Raw genomic sequence first — 16,610 nt, forward strand, 5'->3', positions numbered from 1 at the left:
CTGGAAGATAACATTAGTAAACAGAGGTCAGCCACAGTGATGGTGACTGCAAACACCATACTACTTTACACCTAGCGTAGGGTTACAGTATTTTGAAATGATACATACTGTTTTCTGCCTCGGTTAATGTTACACCCACTCTGATATGGACACAGTGATTGCAGCGCTACACGATTGCAACCTAAGTGCCTCACAATTCATTATATCAATTCTGCGAAGCCAACAATATAACGGACATCATGTTGTCAAAGACCTTCTTGTCCGTTGTGATGAAATCTTTGATGCTTTCATTGACCATCCTTCTTGTGGAGCTGAAACTTTGCAACGCACGAACCAAGCCATGAGAAAACAATACATCGAAGAAATTAAATCAATCTCATCAGAAGAAGCAGGCTGGCACTTTGGACTGTCATATGCAACCACACAACAGGTAGAGGACTTTGATATCGAGGAGATGGGCAGAGAAATGCAGTCTTGTGCACCCGCACTGTGGGATTTACTTGGGTTTCTGCTCGGAGCTGATAGTTCATGCAAGGCAAAGGATGCAGATGCAGATATCATCATGGATGAAGCACTTGATGAATATGGCAGCTATTGGGATGATTTAGATGACATAGATCTTGAGGGTTTGATCAATGGGCTCTCGTCAGGCACTACCCCAGACGGCAACAAACAAACCAAGCAGCACACAGCAATTGTCACGATCAGTAACTGACTGCAATGGCGCAGTACTTCAAGGCTTTGATTGCCTGCTGCCATGTGGGTGTTAAGTTTGCTGTTGATATCAAAGTAACACTGACCGAAAAATTTGCAGCACTGGCAGTTTCTGCATTTATTGCTATGGCGCGGATTCCAGCCTTCGCAAGAGATGTGGCATTTTGTTTACCAAGTAAGTTGAGTGGGGTGACAATGAGCTGAATACTATTGATGCGGAACAGTAATGGAATCCAGAAGCCCAGTGTCTTACCCATCCCAGTCCCTGCAATGCATAATACATCCTGGTTGCCTTTGAGAAGCGCCTGTGCCACTTTAAGTTGCCATAGACAAGGCCGAATGCCGAATTTTTGCTGTGTCCGGAGACGGATTTCAGATATTGGCGGAGTCTCATGGACATTAGGAGCTGTCATCTCCCATATGGAAGTGGGTGTAACATTAACTGAGGCAGAAAATGGAGTATATGATTTCGAAAAACTGTAACCCTACGCTAGGTGTAAAGTAGCATGGTGTTTGCAGTCACCGTCACTGTGGCTGACCTCTGTTTACTAATGTTATCTTCCAGCCCCCAGTGAGAGTGAGGGGAATAAGGTTATGCTGGGTTTGAATTTTTCTTGTATCATGTGACTTATCAAAACATCAAACCAGTGCCCTCAGATTTCGCCCCTCCACACTCGAATCGGGGGAGCCTGACCCGCCGACTGGTTTGGAGTCTGAAATTCGGCTAGTGTGACTGTTCGTTACTATTAGTGACATGAGTATGACTTACTCGTTTGATCCCCATCCTATGGGTCGCATCATAATCACCGCACCCTGCCAACGCTCCGGTTGCTGCTCCAAGTGTCGTATAGCATTTGAGCACGACACTCGACACCTCTCAGCTGCAGTCGAGACCTTGTCTCTGGCATGCTGCGCAGACAATATGAACCGGAATTGCGGGAGCCGTTGATTATCGAGGTTCCATGCACAGCAGGAAAGCCTGTACCATTTTCTTTTCAGATATTCCGAGCCGTTATCACCAGCCCCTTGTTCGCGCAGAAAAATTATCACGCCTCCTTAAATTCATATCACTAGCAACTTAGCGCAGTAACTCAGGGCGTGCTTTCAACATCGTAGTCACTACCTCCACCCTCAACTACCACTACCTGCACCTTTTCCGCCGTCACTGGCACTGCTGGGGTAATGGAAATGTTCTCGTGTCCTCATATCACCGTAAGAGATTCTGGATGGCGCGATCGTTTCATGGTCTGGATTTGTTGCATGATTTTCCACACACTAACGGACAAAATTAGGAAGTGACTTTTTGGATGGTCCAACCATAGGTAGTGTCACTGTGGCCAACTCAGAACTTCACAAGTTCACATGATGAACGCGATGACGATCAACCTTGCAACAACTTCTCTCTTAAGTTCACAACCTTTGCGGACCATCATAATGTGGACTTTCCGTGAATTCCGGTACAATCTAGTGTTTCAAGTTCTACATCATATTTATGTGCAACTATACACGGACTTCGTCATTGCCCTATCTATATTCCCCGCGAAAACCAATGGAAAATGACTGGGGCTGGCTCTCACAACTCACAAACGCCTTATAAACGAACACTTTGCAGGTGGTTTATCATACCACGATCATCATCCATTCTTCAGGCAACTTTGTCCTTTCAGAACACCACCAGGGACTTCTCTATATCCCACCCCATACTCTGCAGTCCGGGCTTGACGGCATGCGTTATCATAGCATCAGGACCGCACGCCAGGATGAGTCCATGCTCAGAGTGCCGAGGCATGTGCTCCGACAATAATACATCATTGATTCGCCCAACGCTGTATGGCCACTCCTCAGGAGCAACACTGAGCGCGTAGTGCAACTTAAAACGTCCCTTGCCATGCAATGCGAAGAGTAGGTCGAGTTCTTCTCTACAGAGGATATCCTGCTCAGTTTTGTTTGCACTGACCACCCACACCCGGGTCTCGCTTTCCGCGTTCTGGAGGATACTGCGAAGCACTTGGAGGATCGGCGTTATCCCTGCACAATTTTCTTTAGTCTCGCACAATTCTGATGATATCGCAATCGAAGTCGTACCGCTTCCGCCGCAAATCATGCCGACTTCCTTGATGGACCTCTTTATTCCCTTCCACAGTGCAATACTTGGCCCATCCCAAATGAAAGACCCTAACGGCCCCTTGAGTTCCACGCTATCTCCGATGCGTAGTTGATGGAGGCCAGTGGTCATCTTCCCTCCAGTGGGCATCAAAGCGGAAGGAAGATACAATCTAATGAAGAAGTCAGTCAAGCTGCGAAAAGCATGCGATGGAGAATATGGACTTGATGAGAAAGTCGATGAAGCCTACTGTGCCTTGTTGCGATACTGGAGTATACGCTCTCTGTACCATCTCCCCAGTATCTTGTCGGCGTAAACGGACGAAAACATGCTGTCCAACTGGCAGACCGAGCAGCTGATCTCTTTTCGGCAAGGCGAAACGATACAAGTAAGAATCGTGGTTGATCTGCTTGATGGTACACAATTTGACCTCTTTCCACCTGCTGCGCTCTAGAAATGTTTCATCCGACTGCGTTGTAATGGGCTCTTCTTTGGTTAAACTGGTTACGAGGGTACCAATATGGTGCTGCAGAAAGGTCATAATCCGATGTTCCGCTGGCGAATCACGAGGACTCACGTCAGCCAATTTTTTTTTGCCTTCCGCAGAATGTATGGCGAAGAAGTCGTCAGATGCATCTTCGCCAGCCACAAGCAATATAGAGTCACCGCCTCCCGGATGATCCTCTAGAAATGGAGTTCCATCGTAAACCTCGCCATTGACGACAAACCATGGTTGCTGTCGATCTTGCGCCTTGAACTCTTTCAAGGTGATCTTCCTGCTTATCCCAGGCTTGGTCAAACAGACCTCATCGGAGTCTTGCTTTGGAGCACGTGGTGCGAGGTCCCGTCCCTTTTCGCCGAAGACGGGCTTTGTAATATCCTCCCCGGCCACTTTCATGCGCTGATTTACCACTATCAGCATTTGTTCTCTGGAACCAGAAATTGAGTATCACCTCCATCCATCCTGTATGCCCTGTCTCAGCAAGCGTAGGATGCTCAAATTGCAACACAAATTTCCCATCGTCGTTGACGGTTCTATGAACGGCAACGCGAAACCACCTGCCAGCAGTTCGCTGCAGGACCCAGAATATCATGTTTTATGAAGACGTACCAGTTGTTCATCATGCCAAGTGCGTGCCAATACCTGTTGACAGTTGATGTTAATGGGTCCATACGGTACGATCCTGCCTTACATGTCTCTTGGTTGTAACGCGAGGCCTTCATCCATAGCTCTAACCATTAACGCATCACAGCTTGCTAGAACATCATGCGAGACATCAAATGTCCAGAAGCACCAACAGCTACACGGGATCTGAGCATTTTTCACAGCAGCGATAATGCTCACTGCTCACAAGGACGTATCACGCTCTGTCGCATCAAGAGTTCCATAAAATGGGTCTTGGTGACGCATTTCTCTGAATTTGTCCTCGGGATACTCGCTTCTCGACACGACATCAAAGAGATGTCGATTTTAGAAGTATGTGGACGTACATGTTTCCCAATGTCCATGTATCCCCTTGGTCAAGCGAAACTTCGACGCGGGTCACCCTGCGGCCTCCACCTGAATATGCATATCCTCGGATGGGATATGATGCGATTGTGCCATTTTCATTCGGTGTCTTATCGATATAGAGCTTCTCGTTATGACTCGGTTTCGCAATGACGCTATTGACGTTGAGCTCGCTGAAGACTCTTGTTCAACATGTGGTACATAAGAGAGCAAAATCAAACCAACGTGATCAGATATCTGAGATATCCCCAATCTAGTGAGTATACTTTTTAAGGAACGTCAGAGCGCTCAGGCTGACCTTGGATCATACCACCAATGCTTCTCAGCACGGGCTTGGTCAGGCATGACCTGCGTTGGCAGCAGTTTGTTGTCCTATGCAACATTAATGTAGCCCTCGAGGATAAGTGAACGACACATACCCAAAAGTGCAACTACGTGAACGAAATCATCAGTCGACGCTTATTTGAGTTGTACAAGAACTGTCATACGTGGTGTTGGCTTTCACGATCACTTATTTCGATGCGTCTCAGCCACTAAGGGACATCTCATTGATTATGGGCTCCTTGTCATTGGACAATACCTTACCTTCACAGACCGTCCACCAATCTGGCCCGGCACAATGACACGCACAGGAAAACCATGGTCAGGCTCCAACGGTAAACCGTTCATTGCCCATGCTAATGTGGAAGAAGGTCAGGAGGAAACGTAACACCGTAAACGATTCGAATTACAGATGAGCATGCCCTTGTCTTTATCGGAAGCCCATGACAGTCGCTGCGATGTTCCATAGGGCCCGTTTCGGAAGGTTGTCTCCACCTTCAAAGACAACGTATTTGGCTTGTCTGCAAAGTGGTCTCACATAATCCAATACATCGGACAAATACACGCCCGTCCAAAGAGCTGTTGAGACTTGATATTGATGTTGGTGAGAACTTCTTTGAATTAGCACGAACTGGAACCCACCTCCCGCTGCTCCCCAACTGAAGCCAAGTGACTTGCGGACGATATTTTGTTCTTTCCGCCTGTTGCCGGCGCATACGAGGGTTACAGGAAGGCTAACAACGGGGAACCTTTCTTGAAGCTCTTGCAGAGTAAATGTAACCTCTCGCTCCACCAGACCATGTACGCGAATTGTCCAGTTGGCAGTCATCTCGTAATTGACCTGTGGCACTGCACCATGATTACGCACGAAATGCAAGTGAGCTGGAGTCAAGAATCCCTGCAAAGACGCTCTCAGTCCCGTGCATGACAGCGGAAACAAGATACATACAGACTCAAATAAAGCATCGAGTGGCGCTTCGCAGTTGAACGGATGTTTTCCTGTCAGTCGAACGAGTTCTGGATTCTGAGCGCGGAGAATCTCATCAAAATTCACGCAGATATCATTGATTTACCATTCTTACACGGTTGATCCATTTATCTGGCGTTTCGAGATCCTGGTGAATGTAAATGTCAAATTAAGATCTGGCGCTTAAATCTAGAGCAGAACCTGCTCCGCTACGTCCGTCGGGGTAGCATTGATTGGCAGCTGTGGAAGGCACTGGGGAAGTTGAGGACCATTCCTTTCGGGCGCGTCCAGAGACGCGGGAAAGAACGGCATAGGTAGACCATCCTGGAGTTTCTGATGAGCAGTGGGACCTGGGGAGCGTGCCAAGGACATTAAAACAAACAGAGTACTTGAATGGGCTAGGTAAGTTGTTAGTTGATTCGGGAGACGAAGTAGAAGCAGCCAGATATTATATTAGGTCATGCTGTTATCTCCCCAAGTGTACCCAAGAGAATCAACCATCCCGTGGCCCGTGGCTGTCATGGTCAAACCGGTTAGTCCAGACACTCAGGCTGATTTGGTTCCGTCACACTGTGGCGGGCAACCAATTTTTCGACATTGATTAAGCAGGCGGTGCTCGGGGTCCTATGAGGGAACTAGAAGCACATCTATATATAGTACAGCTCAAGTTTAACCGGATTTCATTTTGTTCAGGTACTGCTCAACAAACACCCCTGCGCGTCTCCGAGTCAGTCTGTCGCCTCTCGCAGCACACGACTGATTGACAATATTGTGGTACCACATCACGGTGATGTACCACTAGACCATGACCGTCCTGAATCATTCCTAGCAATGCAAGTCCAGCGTTCTGGTACGCTCCACTCAGGGCTAGCAACCTTTACCCCGGTCATTAGCACGACGGCTTCGAATGACTGGCTTGGTGATATCGCAATGATGATCCGACCGATTCAAGTCCCCACACTGATTAGTAACGTGTATAAGATCTGTAGGTCGAGTGCAGGATCCCATGTCTGACTCCTACAATCATGTCAGGTGGGACTCTGAGCAGCTATTTTTCACGCGTCCTGTAACAAGCAGGACCCTTTTGTTTGTCGAACATCACAAGTAGTAAGCAGAAGCCCCAATTACGATATGAAATCCGGTTTATCGATAAGCCAGTAATTGTAATGGCAATAAAAACTTTTTCAAAGACGTAGTCCAGACTCGCGCCGTGACGCCAACTCTCAGGATGTCTGGTAATTTAATCAAGACACATCTGAGTATACATGCCTTTTTGACTGACACAATTCACTCATGGACTGGGCCGAAGTCGATACTCGCCCACTTTTACATCGACGCAGCTTTCCTGTGATTCAGATGGACATTTGGAAGTGCTCACCTATTATTCTCACTACCATATAGAACAAGAACATTTCCACGTCAGCCAAGATGCAATTTATGAAAGTCTCATTTGGTTGGACGATACGAACAGACAAAAACATATTCCTTAAAGAAAGGTTCTGTCAGAAGAAAAGAAAAAAAAAACTACTTAGGCACCCAAGATCACTTGTTCAGACACGAGGTACACGGATAATACAGAGAATAAGATTTACGCCCTGGGGTGTCATCTCAGTATACATTGCACAAGATAAACATGCCTTCTACTTACAACCGTGATAATGCCACATATCCAAAATGCCTTGGCAGGAGGAGATGGCTCAAAGCGAAAGATAATTGCGAAGAGTATCCCTCCAAGATTTCCCATGGCGCCTACAATTCCGCTCTAGAGAAGTTTGAAATCTTTGTGCCATTACCATACACAAAGCGATGTGACACTGACCATAAATCCATTAGAGTCTAGAACAGGATCAGTTATGAAAATTGACGATTTAGTACATTGAACACGGACTGGGGTTGCAATGTGGAACAAGGGAAAAATTGACTCCATTGGCGACCTCGTTGAAGATTGCGAGAATGACAAAGATCGCAATGATGACCGTGACTGATGTTGTTGCTGTCAGACCATCAATAATAGATCAGGGTCCAAACTCACGGGATGGATGAGAGTGGTTATCAATGTAAAGACCAAGACCAAGCGATAGAAGCCCTTGAGCGACTCCACAAGCGATGGTCAGGTACTTCTTGCCAGGCACCTGCAGAGCCTCTTCAGACAAGCCTCACGCACGATGTCAATAGCACTTACACCAAATTTGACATATATGAGGTCTCCGAAATATCCACCTGCAATGACATGAGGAGATAATTTAGCTTACAAAGAGCATGACTGACCAAGCGGCCGAGAGAACACGTTAAGGAGACCGTAGATGCCTGCAATCTAATTAATCTGTCATCAATGTGTCGTAGCGAGTGCTTAAGGAGATTTACATAGCCAGCTTTAGTCTGCCCAAAAGTGGGGGATTTGAGCAGGGTATACAGAACGTTAGCCAGGTTGGCATCAATAGCTAGCTCGTAGCCGAAAGTCGTCATATAAGCTAACGAGGGCAGCCAGGTCAGCGGGTCTAAAATGATTTCGTATGCCATTTTCAGGGAAAGTGGTTTGTTGACAGCAGCATCCAATTCTGAAACCAAGTCTATGACATTCGGTTAAGCGAACAAGCAAAATCAAAAGGAGAACGACAAGAACTAACTTATAGCCGTGACAGTGACCTTGATATCGTCTTCTTCTCCACCCTCGATATCATCACTTGACTTTGTTTTTGTATTTTTGCTATTGATAATGCTCGTTTCATTATCAGATGCAGGAAGCGCAGTGGAAACAGCAGTATAGCGATCACTCCATTTGCCCGCGGGGTGGTCGGTGCCAAAAATGAGAACGGCAGCAGCAACGGAAAGGAGAATGGGGACAGGAACAATTGCAAATGCCACTCGCCAGGCCACGTGCGGGCTCATACCATCAGCAAGTAATTGATTGAAGAGAGCGATCATGATGATGAATGTGAAGCCGCCGCCCGAATTTCCCCAGCCTCCGCCTAAGGCATTCGCTGTGAATTCGGCTGTGTTAGGATACCCAGCGAATTGGATGTTTAAACAGAGTTTCACCTCTACCAACGACGTTCTTGTCAAAGAAAACAGTGTTCCAAGCTTGACAAGAGACGAATGTGCCACCAAGAATTCCAATAAAGAAACGGACAATGTAAAGACCACTTGCAGTTGATACGGTTCCAGCAAGACCAGAAGGAATCGCCCCAATAATGAGGAGACCCGCCATCACTTTGCGAGGCCCATATCCTGCAAGATCGTATAGATGAAGCGCTATATAGGGTGTCGGGATGTACTCACGATCGATGAGCGGGCCTGATATAAGGCGTACAATGAGAGTGGCGCACAGCGAAACGATATTCGAATTCCCTGAACAAAGTTTCAGATTATGACTGACAGCGCATAAGCTACGTACCGACTTGCTCAGATGTCAACTTCAAATCAGTCTTGATGACATCTGGAATGAGAGGGGAGAACGCAAACCACGACAAGCTGTATAAACGAAGCACGTTCAGCGATTAACGTGCACGAAATATCTCATAGTGAATCTCATTTACAAAGCGACAAAGAATCCAAGCCACGACCTGCATGGCCACTAGTAAGATATGACACCGCATACGCAGTCTACAGAAACGTACAGGTGGAAATTTCTAGAGTACTGATTGTTTAGCGAGAAAATAGGAACCGTGGAGCATTTGCGGTTGGTGGGATTGATCACTGGGTAGCGTAGACTGGCATACCAAGCATTGTTGATGCCAGAATGTGTCGGAGCAGGCATGGATGCAGTCGACTGAATACAGTGTTGAAGGGCGAATTGCAAGATCTTAAATGGAGAGTGAGCCTCTTAGGTTTATTTCAAACTCTGCTAGCAGTAAGCTAAGACATCGGTCCAACAGTGCCAAGTAACAGACATACTTCGGTAAAGACCAGGAATGATAAGACGGGATGGGAACAAATACACAGTCATTGATGCGGTTGTCAATTATGATGCTGTCCTAGCGGTGCGTGACGGAGATCTAATATTGTCGTGGCTCGAGGAAGGCACCCTGAATATTTCGCCATGTGATTATCCGGGTCTAACGGAACGTTATAGTAGGAAAAGATAAGGACAAAGGCTCGGCATGCCAACTGAGGTGATCTGTGCAGAAGGCAGTATGATGCAAAGTAAGTACATCTTACGTAAATTGGACGGTTTAAATTTACTGCTGAGTTCATGTGCCCGGGGTCCTTCTTGATCCACATCACTTCACGCCACCGTCATTGTCACTGCCATTGGCGGGATGAACGGCGGCGGGCAGCCGGTACGGCAGGCGACAATCTGTGTTGGCATTTTCCGCACAACTTGAACCACTAATGAACCTCCTACAGACTCGTCTGCGACTTGTATGCATACACTTTAGGCAGACCGGCCAAATCCCGCACTTTCCGAACAACCTGCTTTTCCGAGTCGTGGTTTTTCCGACCATTTTGATTTTGTGACACAGTGTCAATGATCTTATCTCAAATTTGTATGTCACTTTCACTCGGCTTTTCTCAAAGCGCTCAGGCTTGACAGGCTCATTATCATTATCACATCACATCTGAGTTAGATGCGGCATGGGATCGGAGTAGTCAGACTCGGACATTTATAGGCAAATGAAGCTCGCCACAGTATCTGGCATACGAGATCTAGTGGCTACTTATTACTGGTTCACTGGGTTTGTTTTGAAATCAAAGCCAGCGGAACTTCTGACTTCACCGTGTATGTCCTGGCGCTAAGCCCCTCACCAACGCCATCATCAGAGTGTATCGTCAAGTTGCAGAATTACCTCCAGGATGGACTCCCCAGAGCAGCGAGTCGTACACCAGAACAGTCACGGTGTTTCCGTGAATCAGGAGGCACAAAGGACAATTTTCGTGGTCGGTCTTGGGATGGTGGGGATAGGTAAGTTGAAACCAGAGATAGCATAGGGTTGGCTGTGACTTATACTTTTTCTGTAAAGCGTTTATCGAAAAGATGCTCGCCTTGGATGAAGCCAAACGGTACCGATTGGTGACATGCGGTGAAGGTAAGCGAAATTATCTTAGAAACCTATCATTTCACAGTGAATGAAATACGAACTGACCTGTCGTTCGTTAGAGTCCCATTTGGCGTACAATCGTGTCGCACTCACGGAGTATTTTCAACACCGCTCTGTCGAGAAACTCTATCTAAACCAAGGTGACGTATTTGATAGTACATTCATGATATATATTCGCTCACTGTGTTTGTTTCACGCTGTCTACTTCCAACAGTGGAGTGGTATGCTCAACAAGATTCGGAGCGCTTTCTTTTCTACACCGGAGAACAAGTTACCTCCTTAGATACTGACGCGCATTCCGTTACGACCAGCAAAGGCCGCAGTATAAGTTATGACTACTGCGTTCTTGCTACTGGCTCCGAAAGCACTCTCCCGCCATATGTTTCCCCAGTCGAGGCTGAGCGAGCTCGAGGAATATTCGTTTATAGAAATATCTCTGATCTCGATAAAATGTTGTCGTATTCTGAAGAAGAACACGTTAAAGGTGGCCGAGTGCGTATCATATAACTCAAGACATGCCCGCGCGGTGAACTCATTTTCTTTATTCACTCAGGCTGTTGTCGTTGGAGGCGGCCTCATCGGACTGGAGGCCGCAAAAGCGGTGTTTGATCTGTAAGTAACACTCTTCCGTCCACGCTAACGCCAACTCTTTTCTCACTGAATATTCGCGAGACAGTGAAACAATATCAGAAGTCGTGATCATCAACCGTCAGGCCTTTCCGCTGTCGCGCCAGCTGGACAATGAAGGTGGAGAAATTGTCCTTCGACGTATTGAAGCCATGGGTGTGCGAGTCCTCACCAGAACGTCTATCAAAGATATCATCACTTCAGATGGAGTCTTAACTGGCCTCAGTCTATCAGACGATCAATATCTCAAGGCCGAGATGGTCATTTATGCTATTGGTATCACTCCTCGAGATGACTTAGCCCGCCAGGCTAGCCTGAAATGTGTTGAGAAGGGAGGTATAGTTATTAACGACCTATTGCAGACCAGCGCCCAAGACGTTTATGCAATTGGCGAGTGCGCGAGCTGGAAGGGTAATACTTATGGTCTCATTGCACCTGGGGGTAAGAGCACCTACATTCACCTATCGGTTGCTACTGATAATGTCATCAGTGGAGATGGCTGACATCCTATCATTCAATTTCACCCAAGTCGAGACTGGCCTTGGTGGCTTCAAACCAAGGGTGATGGTAGGCAATTTTTTATATGTTTACGCCATCTGTTCACACTTGCCAGAATATGCCCGACCTCTCAACAAAGCTGAAACTGATGGGAGTCGATGTGAGTTATGACACTCCGCACCTATCACTGCTCTACATTTCTCGATATTAGGTTGCTTCCTTCGGTGATTACTTTGCCGACAAGCGCAGTGCACGGGATATCCTCACCCATAAGGTGGCAGTTGCAGAGCCTCTTACTCGAGACAAAGCTGAGAAAGTCATCGACGGGAAACCCTCTGTATGGAAAATAAGTCCTTCGGGAAGCAATTGCAGCAATGGAGTGAAGGAAGGCGAAGTTGCAATCAACACTGTCACTACGGAAATGAAGCGCGGAAGCCGACAGGCTTCGCTGGATGGTCCTCTCGAGTGTTTGACTTACCGTGATCCGTTCTCGTTTGTCTATAAGAAGTGAGTTGCGAAGACAGATGTTTGTTATATAACGCTCACGGAAGTGTAGGTACATCTTTACTGCCGACGGCAAGTACCTATTGGGTGGCATGATGGTTGGTGATACATCCGACTATGTGAAACTTGTGTCCTTAGTCAAGAAGAAGGTGAACTTTACAATTATTTATTGCCCTGGTATTTCCGCTGATGATAAAAGGTAGAAAGTGCTAGAAGAGCCACCTTCCAAGTTCATTATCGGGTCAGGCTCCAAAGGCCCGGACACCGGCGCTGACCTCGACGATGACACTCAAATCTGTAGTTGCCATGCAAGTATCCTCTTCTCTGTATCACTAAGCTCACACATTCTAATTTGATTAATGTTGTAGAATGTCACGAAGGGCGCGATCGTCGAATCTGTGAAAGCAGGTGTTACCACTCTGCCAGACCTCAAGGCGAAGACAAAAATTGGTACTGGATGCGGTGGATGTTTGCCTTTGGCTACAAACATATTCAAGGTATATTGATTTTCCCTTCATTACAAACATCCTCAGTGACCGAACAACTTGCAGGCCGAGATGAAGAAAGCAGGACATGCTGTGTCGAACCACCTTTGTCCCCACTTTGGTATGGCTCGACAAGAGCTCTTCAGCATCATCAAGTGTGGCTATAGCTTTGTGTCTCGAAACTCTAATTGATCGCGTTCGCTAGGATACGCAAGTTGAAAACATTCCCAGAGATCATGGAGGCTGCCGGTGTGAAGAAAGATTCACTTGGATGCGAGATATGCAAGCCGGTCATCGGTAGGTAATAATATGGCGTTTGTCCATAGAATGCTCAGCCTGCATAGGTTCTATCCTGTCGTCACTGTATAACGAGCTCGTGGTCGCACCTGTACACCACGCTAACCAAGACACCAATGACAAGTATCTTGCTAACATTCAAAGGAATGGTGAGTCTTTGTTTCTTCATGCTCGCGTTTATATCTCCCTTTCAATTACATGAATAATTTTCAATCTTGCTGTCAGGTACATTTTCTGTTGTTCCTCGAATTGCTGGAGGAGAAGTCGGTACAATTTCTTTCCGTTTGTGGGTAGAAGTTTACTTGCTACTTTCAGATCACGCCGGACAAACTCATTGTTCTCGGACAAGTCGCAAACAAATGTGGGGTATCCTTGCTCCATGTTTTCCACGCACTGACGATATACTGGCAGACAACTTGTACACCAAGATCACAGGAGGGTGAGTACATTATATTGTGCAGGTGTTACATATGAAACATTCGATATTTACGGTACCAGACAGCGCATCGATCTCTTTGGGGCTCATAAGCAAGATCTCCCGGACATTTGGGAGGAACTTGTCACTGCAGGATTTGAAAGTGGACATGCTTATGGTACGATAGAACCTAGCAGTTGACTCAAGTCTGTCATGTTGATCATCCATGATTCAGGAAAGGCCTTGCGGACTGTAAAGTCTTGCGTTGGTACCACATGGTGCCGCTACGGAATTGGTGATTCTGTCGGAAGTTCGTGTAATCCCGTGTATATTGAGATCTATCAACTAAATGAGATGTACAGTGGCCATTCACCTTGAAGGGCGGTACAAGGGCATTCGTTCGCCTCACAAGTTCAAGGGCGGCGTGAGCGGTTGCGTTCGAGAGTGTGCCGAAGCACAGTCCAAGGACTTCGGCTTGATCGCAACTGACAAAGGATGGAACAGTGCGTACTCTTCGCTATATAATTGTGACTCTTACGAACCAAAATCTACATCAGTTTTCATCGCCGGAAATGGTGGATCAAATCCGAGACATGCAACACTGTTTGCTACAGATGTTCCTCCGTCAAAGGTTGTCCGCATCCTCGATCGTTTTATCATGTACTATATCCACACTGCGGACAAGCTCATGAGAACTGCGAGATGGGTTGAACAATTTGATGGTGGCATTGAGGTCAGTCACATGAGCATCACGTAATATTTTCTATGCTTATTGATACCATCTTATGCAGCGACTCAAAGCAATTCTTCTTGATGACGAGCTCGGCATCTGTGCGGATCTGGAGAGGGAAATGGAAGAGCTTGTCGGATCTTATGCAGATGAATGGAAAGCTGTGGTCAATAATCCTGCAAGGAGACGTCAGTTCCGTCAGTTTGTCAACACTGTTAGTGAAGCCGTATGACTGGGGAGCGCATGCTATGATACTAATGACTTACGTATAGGATGAACGTCGCCCTCAAACGGAAGTCATCAGAGAGCGAGGGCAGGAACGCCCAGCAGACTGGCCGACGAAACTGCCTCCCGCCAAACTTGGCGAATCGGCCATCGCTACTCCCAAATCTGAGTGGGAGTGGCGAAAATTGGCCACTGTCCACGATCTCATGCCAACTGATGGCGCTACCACGTGAGTTCTTACATGCATTGCTTCGCCCGATATTGAGACTCCGCCTTTTCAGTTCTGCTGCTGTCAAGTATGGTGACTCGCAGTTGGCTATCTTTCACATTCCCAGACGGGGCTACTTTGCCACGCAACAGGTACAGCCCAATTCGCACCCTTTCTGAATATATTCCGAAATTAAGTTTGTAGATGTGCCCACACAAGCGGGCTTTTGTGCTCGATCACGGAATTGTTGGCGACGACCTGGATGGCAACCTCTACGTATCATGCAAGTGCCATGTCTTACCCGCCTTCTACTAGTCTTCTGAAATGTTCGTTCCTACTAAGGTCCTTTGCACAAACGAAACTTTCGCCTTACAGACGGTAAATGTTTGAACGACGAAGATTTCTCCATCATACCGTTTGATGTGAAGCAAGAAGGCGACGATCTCCTTGTGCTTCTCCCCGATTCAGGCAATTTGGATGCAGTCATTGGAACAAGTAAATGGATGGTCAAACAAGCAACGGCTGAACTTTCATCACGTGGTGGTGAAGGGATCGAAATTGCCGATGTCGGAGTCGGTCTATCTGAAAGTGGGTCCGCGTGCGCTGGGGGACAAAATTCATGCAGTGGTGGAAATGCGTCATTGGATTGGTGATTCGATAACACTTGTATTTAATAGGGAGTCAGAATTAGGTATTTAAACATGATTCAGTGTCGGTTCCGAAAGACAGTCCAACATGAAGGATGCCATCGTGTGAAACTTGAAAGCTCGACGGGCAGTGCGCAATACACGAGTGCACGACACAACATATCAGAGCATGGCAGACCGGTGTGGGACTCCTCAGAGCCCTCGCATCGGGGCATTTGCGACTCCAGAGGTGTGGTAAAGGGAGGGGGCCTATTATAGACTAGATATCAGTGTCCGACATAGGGTAGTGTGCAGCACAGCCCACGAGTGTCGTGCTCCAAACCTTAGTACCAACTTGTATCACAGCAGGAAGAGTTTAGTCAGGATAGCAAGGTGTAGGCAATGAAAGCTTATTACTAGAAAGATACTAAATAAATGGCAGTAGGACACAAGAGATTAGACGGCAATATTCACGGTCGCCGATAAAATAATCCTCAGACTAGGTATTAGTGCGACGAAATGATGGGTCACGGATAGCACGCAAAGATCCTATGAAGTCAGGCGACATGACGACATGACGAAGAATATTTAGAAAACAATAGAAGCAAATCAGTGGATAGGTCTTGCCAGGCTCTCCCAACAAGCAAAAGCATGGACTTTCAACAAGGGCCTGAACCAAGAACTGAACAAAATAGACAAAGAAATTGGTTGACGCACCAAAGAACTAGACGCAGGTGAGCTTCTAGTGGAGCCAGTCACGGCTTTGAAAGTGAAATGAGTGATTTCAGGCTGTGGTAAGTGCCACCGAGTGGCGAGAGGTATAAACGGAGAAGGTGGACGCTCCTTTCAAAAGGCGATAAATTCTGCACTGCGCGTTAGGAAGTGAAAGAACTCAATCCATTGCGCTGTAGACGAAGCCCGCTCCTCGATGGAGCAGAGACCTGCAGAGACCTATGCCGACTCAATCTTCAATGAAGCCTATGACATGATAGATTGATCTTGACGAGGATGGCTTTCCGATTATGTGCCCTAGCCCTAGGGTATTTGAGCTGCGCCATGGCTCGGACGACAGAAATCTTGGTGTCCCCAACTTATCCGTGATTTGATGCAGTCGCCATTATTTTCCGGAAAGTCATGCCTAAAATGATGAACCAAGCTGCAGTATAGTAGTGACTAAGCTAAACTGGAAAACACGTGACCAGCGCTTTGGGAAATATCCTCGGCAAGTCCCGCACATCACAAGCCGCTGGCACCATGTTCTTTTCTGATAACTCCGGGTTCTTCCAATTGCACCTGCAGCATGCACGATCGCGCAATTATTTAGGTTCGCTTTGAAGCGT

General features: G+C 47.0%; 4 protein-coding genes across 4 annotated transcripts; 2 read left to right on the top strand and 2 right to left on the bottom strand.

Annotated features, from left to right (window-relative positions):
- Positions 1 to 117: 117 nt before the first annotated feature.
- EDB93DRAFT_1125490 (uncharacterized protein) lies at positions 118 to 736 on the top strand. Its single transcript, XM_041448717.1, has 2 exons — positions 118 to 431; positions 711 to 736. The coding sequence occupies exons 1-2, from the start codon at positions 146 to 148 to the stop codon at positions 713 to 715; spliced, it is 291 nt and encodes a 96-aa protein (XP_041311105.1). The 5' UTR covers positions 118 to 145; the 3' UTR covers positions 716 to 736.
- Positions 737 to 1,966: 1,230 nt separating this feature from the next.
- EDB93DRAFT_1307360 (uncharacterized protein) lies at positions 1,967 to 5,988 on the bottom strand (the record flags this gene model as incomplete). The annotated part of the gene is made up of 20 exons (XM_041454765.1): positions 1,967 to 2,742; positions 2,800 to 2,990; positions 3,043 to 3,344; positions 3,396 to 3,719; positions 3,772 to 3,877; positions 3,930 to 3,962; positions 4,012 to 4,119; positions 4,171 to 4,257; positions 4,310 to 4,501; positions 4,554 to 4,565; positions 4,627 to 4,700; positions 4,748 to 4,759; positions 4,817 to 4,861; positions 4,914 to 5,005; positions 5,060 to 5,144; positions 5,200 to 5,237; positions 5,292 to 5,547; positions 5,599 to 5,673; positions 5,732 to 5,764; positions 5,818 to 5,988. The coding sequence occupies 20 exons, from the start codon at positions 5,986 to 5,988 to the stop codon at positions 2,378 to 2,380; spliced, it is 2,601 nt and encodes an 866-aa protein (XP_041311106.1). The 3' UTR covers positions 1,967 to 2,377.
- A 1,057-nt stretch (positions 5,989 to 7,045) lies between these two features.
- EDB93DRAFT_1125531 (nitrate transporter) lies at positions 7,046 to 9,750 on the bottom strand. The gene is made up of 15 exons (XM_041448718.1): positions 9,511 to 9,750; positions 9,234 to 9,457; positions 9,153 to 9,179; positions 9,011 to 9,087; positions 8,896 to 8,964; positions 8,656 to 8,844; positions 8,244 to 8,597; positions 7,981 to 8,186; positions 7,885 to 7,930; positions 7,799 to 7,836; positions 7,649 to 7,748; positions 7,505 to 7,597; positions 7,436 to 7,452; positions 7,265 to 7,378; positions 7,046 to 7,211 (listed from the first exon to the last, which is right to left on the bottom strand). The coding sequence occupies exons 2-15, from the start codon at positions 9,371 to 9,373 to the stop codon at positions 7,167 to 7,169; spliced, it is 1,515 nt and encodes a 504-aa protein (XP_041311107.1). The 5' UTR covers positions 9,374 to 9,457; positions 9,511 to 9,750; the 3' UTR covers positions 7,046 to 7,166.
- A 756-nt stretch (positions 9,751 to 10,506) lies between these two features.
- EDB93DRAFT_1238676 (uncharacterized protein) lies at positions 10,507 to 15,297 on the top strand (the record flags this gene model as incomplete). Its single annotated transcript, XM_041451551.1, has 26 exons — positions 10,507 to 10,519; positions 10,578 to 10,643; positions 10,715 to 10,795; positions 10,870 to 11,147; positions 11,209 to 11,267; positions 11,332 to 11,723; positions 11,773 to 11,849; positions 11,896 to 11,940; positions 11,992 to 12,287; positions 12,337 to 12,433; positions 12,488 to 12,610; positions 12,653 to 12,781; positions 12,836 to 12,924; positions 12,975 to 13,066; positions 13,114 to 13,215; positions 13,292 to 13,329; positions 13,382 to 13,427; positions 13,528 to 13,659; positions 13,717 to 13,791; positions 13,844 to 13,984; positions 14,039 to 14,214; positions 14,273 to 14,425; positions 14,484 to 14,665; positions 14,718 to 14,796; positions 14,849 to 14,927; positions 14,987 to 15,297. 26 exons carry the CDS (start codon positions 10,507 to 10,509, stop codon positions 15,295 to 15,297), a joined length of 3,351 nt encoding a protein of 1,116 aa, XP_041311108.1.
- Between the last annotated feature and the right edge of the window lie 1,313 nt (positions 15,298 to 16,610).

The sequence above is a fragment of the Suillus bovinus genome (genome assembly GCF_016758785.1).
Source record: "Suillus bovinus strain UH-Sbo-P2 chromosome Unknown EDB93scaffold_8, whole genome shotgun sequence".
In the NCBI taxonomy this organism is placed as follows: Eukaryota; Fungi; Basidiomycota; class Agaricomycetes; order Boletales; family Suillaceae; genus Suillus; species Suillus bovinus.

What these genes read in the sequence shown, in the direction of transcription:
- EDB93DRAFT_1125531 (XM_041448718.1), bottom strand. Translation starts at nt 9,373, where the DNA reads ATGCCTGCTCCGACACATTCTGGCATCAACAATGCTTGGTATGCCAGT. An exon ending in ATCAGGCCCGCTCATCGATC is followed by an intron (nt 8,845 to 8,895) that starts GTGAGTACATCC and finishes ACGATCTTGCAG; the next exon opens with GATATGGGCCTCGCAAAGTG. An exon ending in GGTCACTGTCACGGCTATAA is followed by an intron (nt 8,187 to 8,243) that starts GTTAGTTCTTGT and finishes CGAATGTCATAG; the next exon opens with ACTTGGTTTCAGAATTGGAT.
- EDB93DRAFT_1125490 (XM_041448717.1), top strand. Translation starts at nt 146, where the DNA reads ATGGACACAGTGATTGCAGCGCTACACGATTGCAACCTAAGTGCCTCA.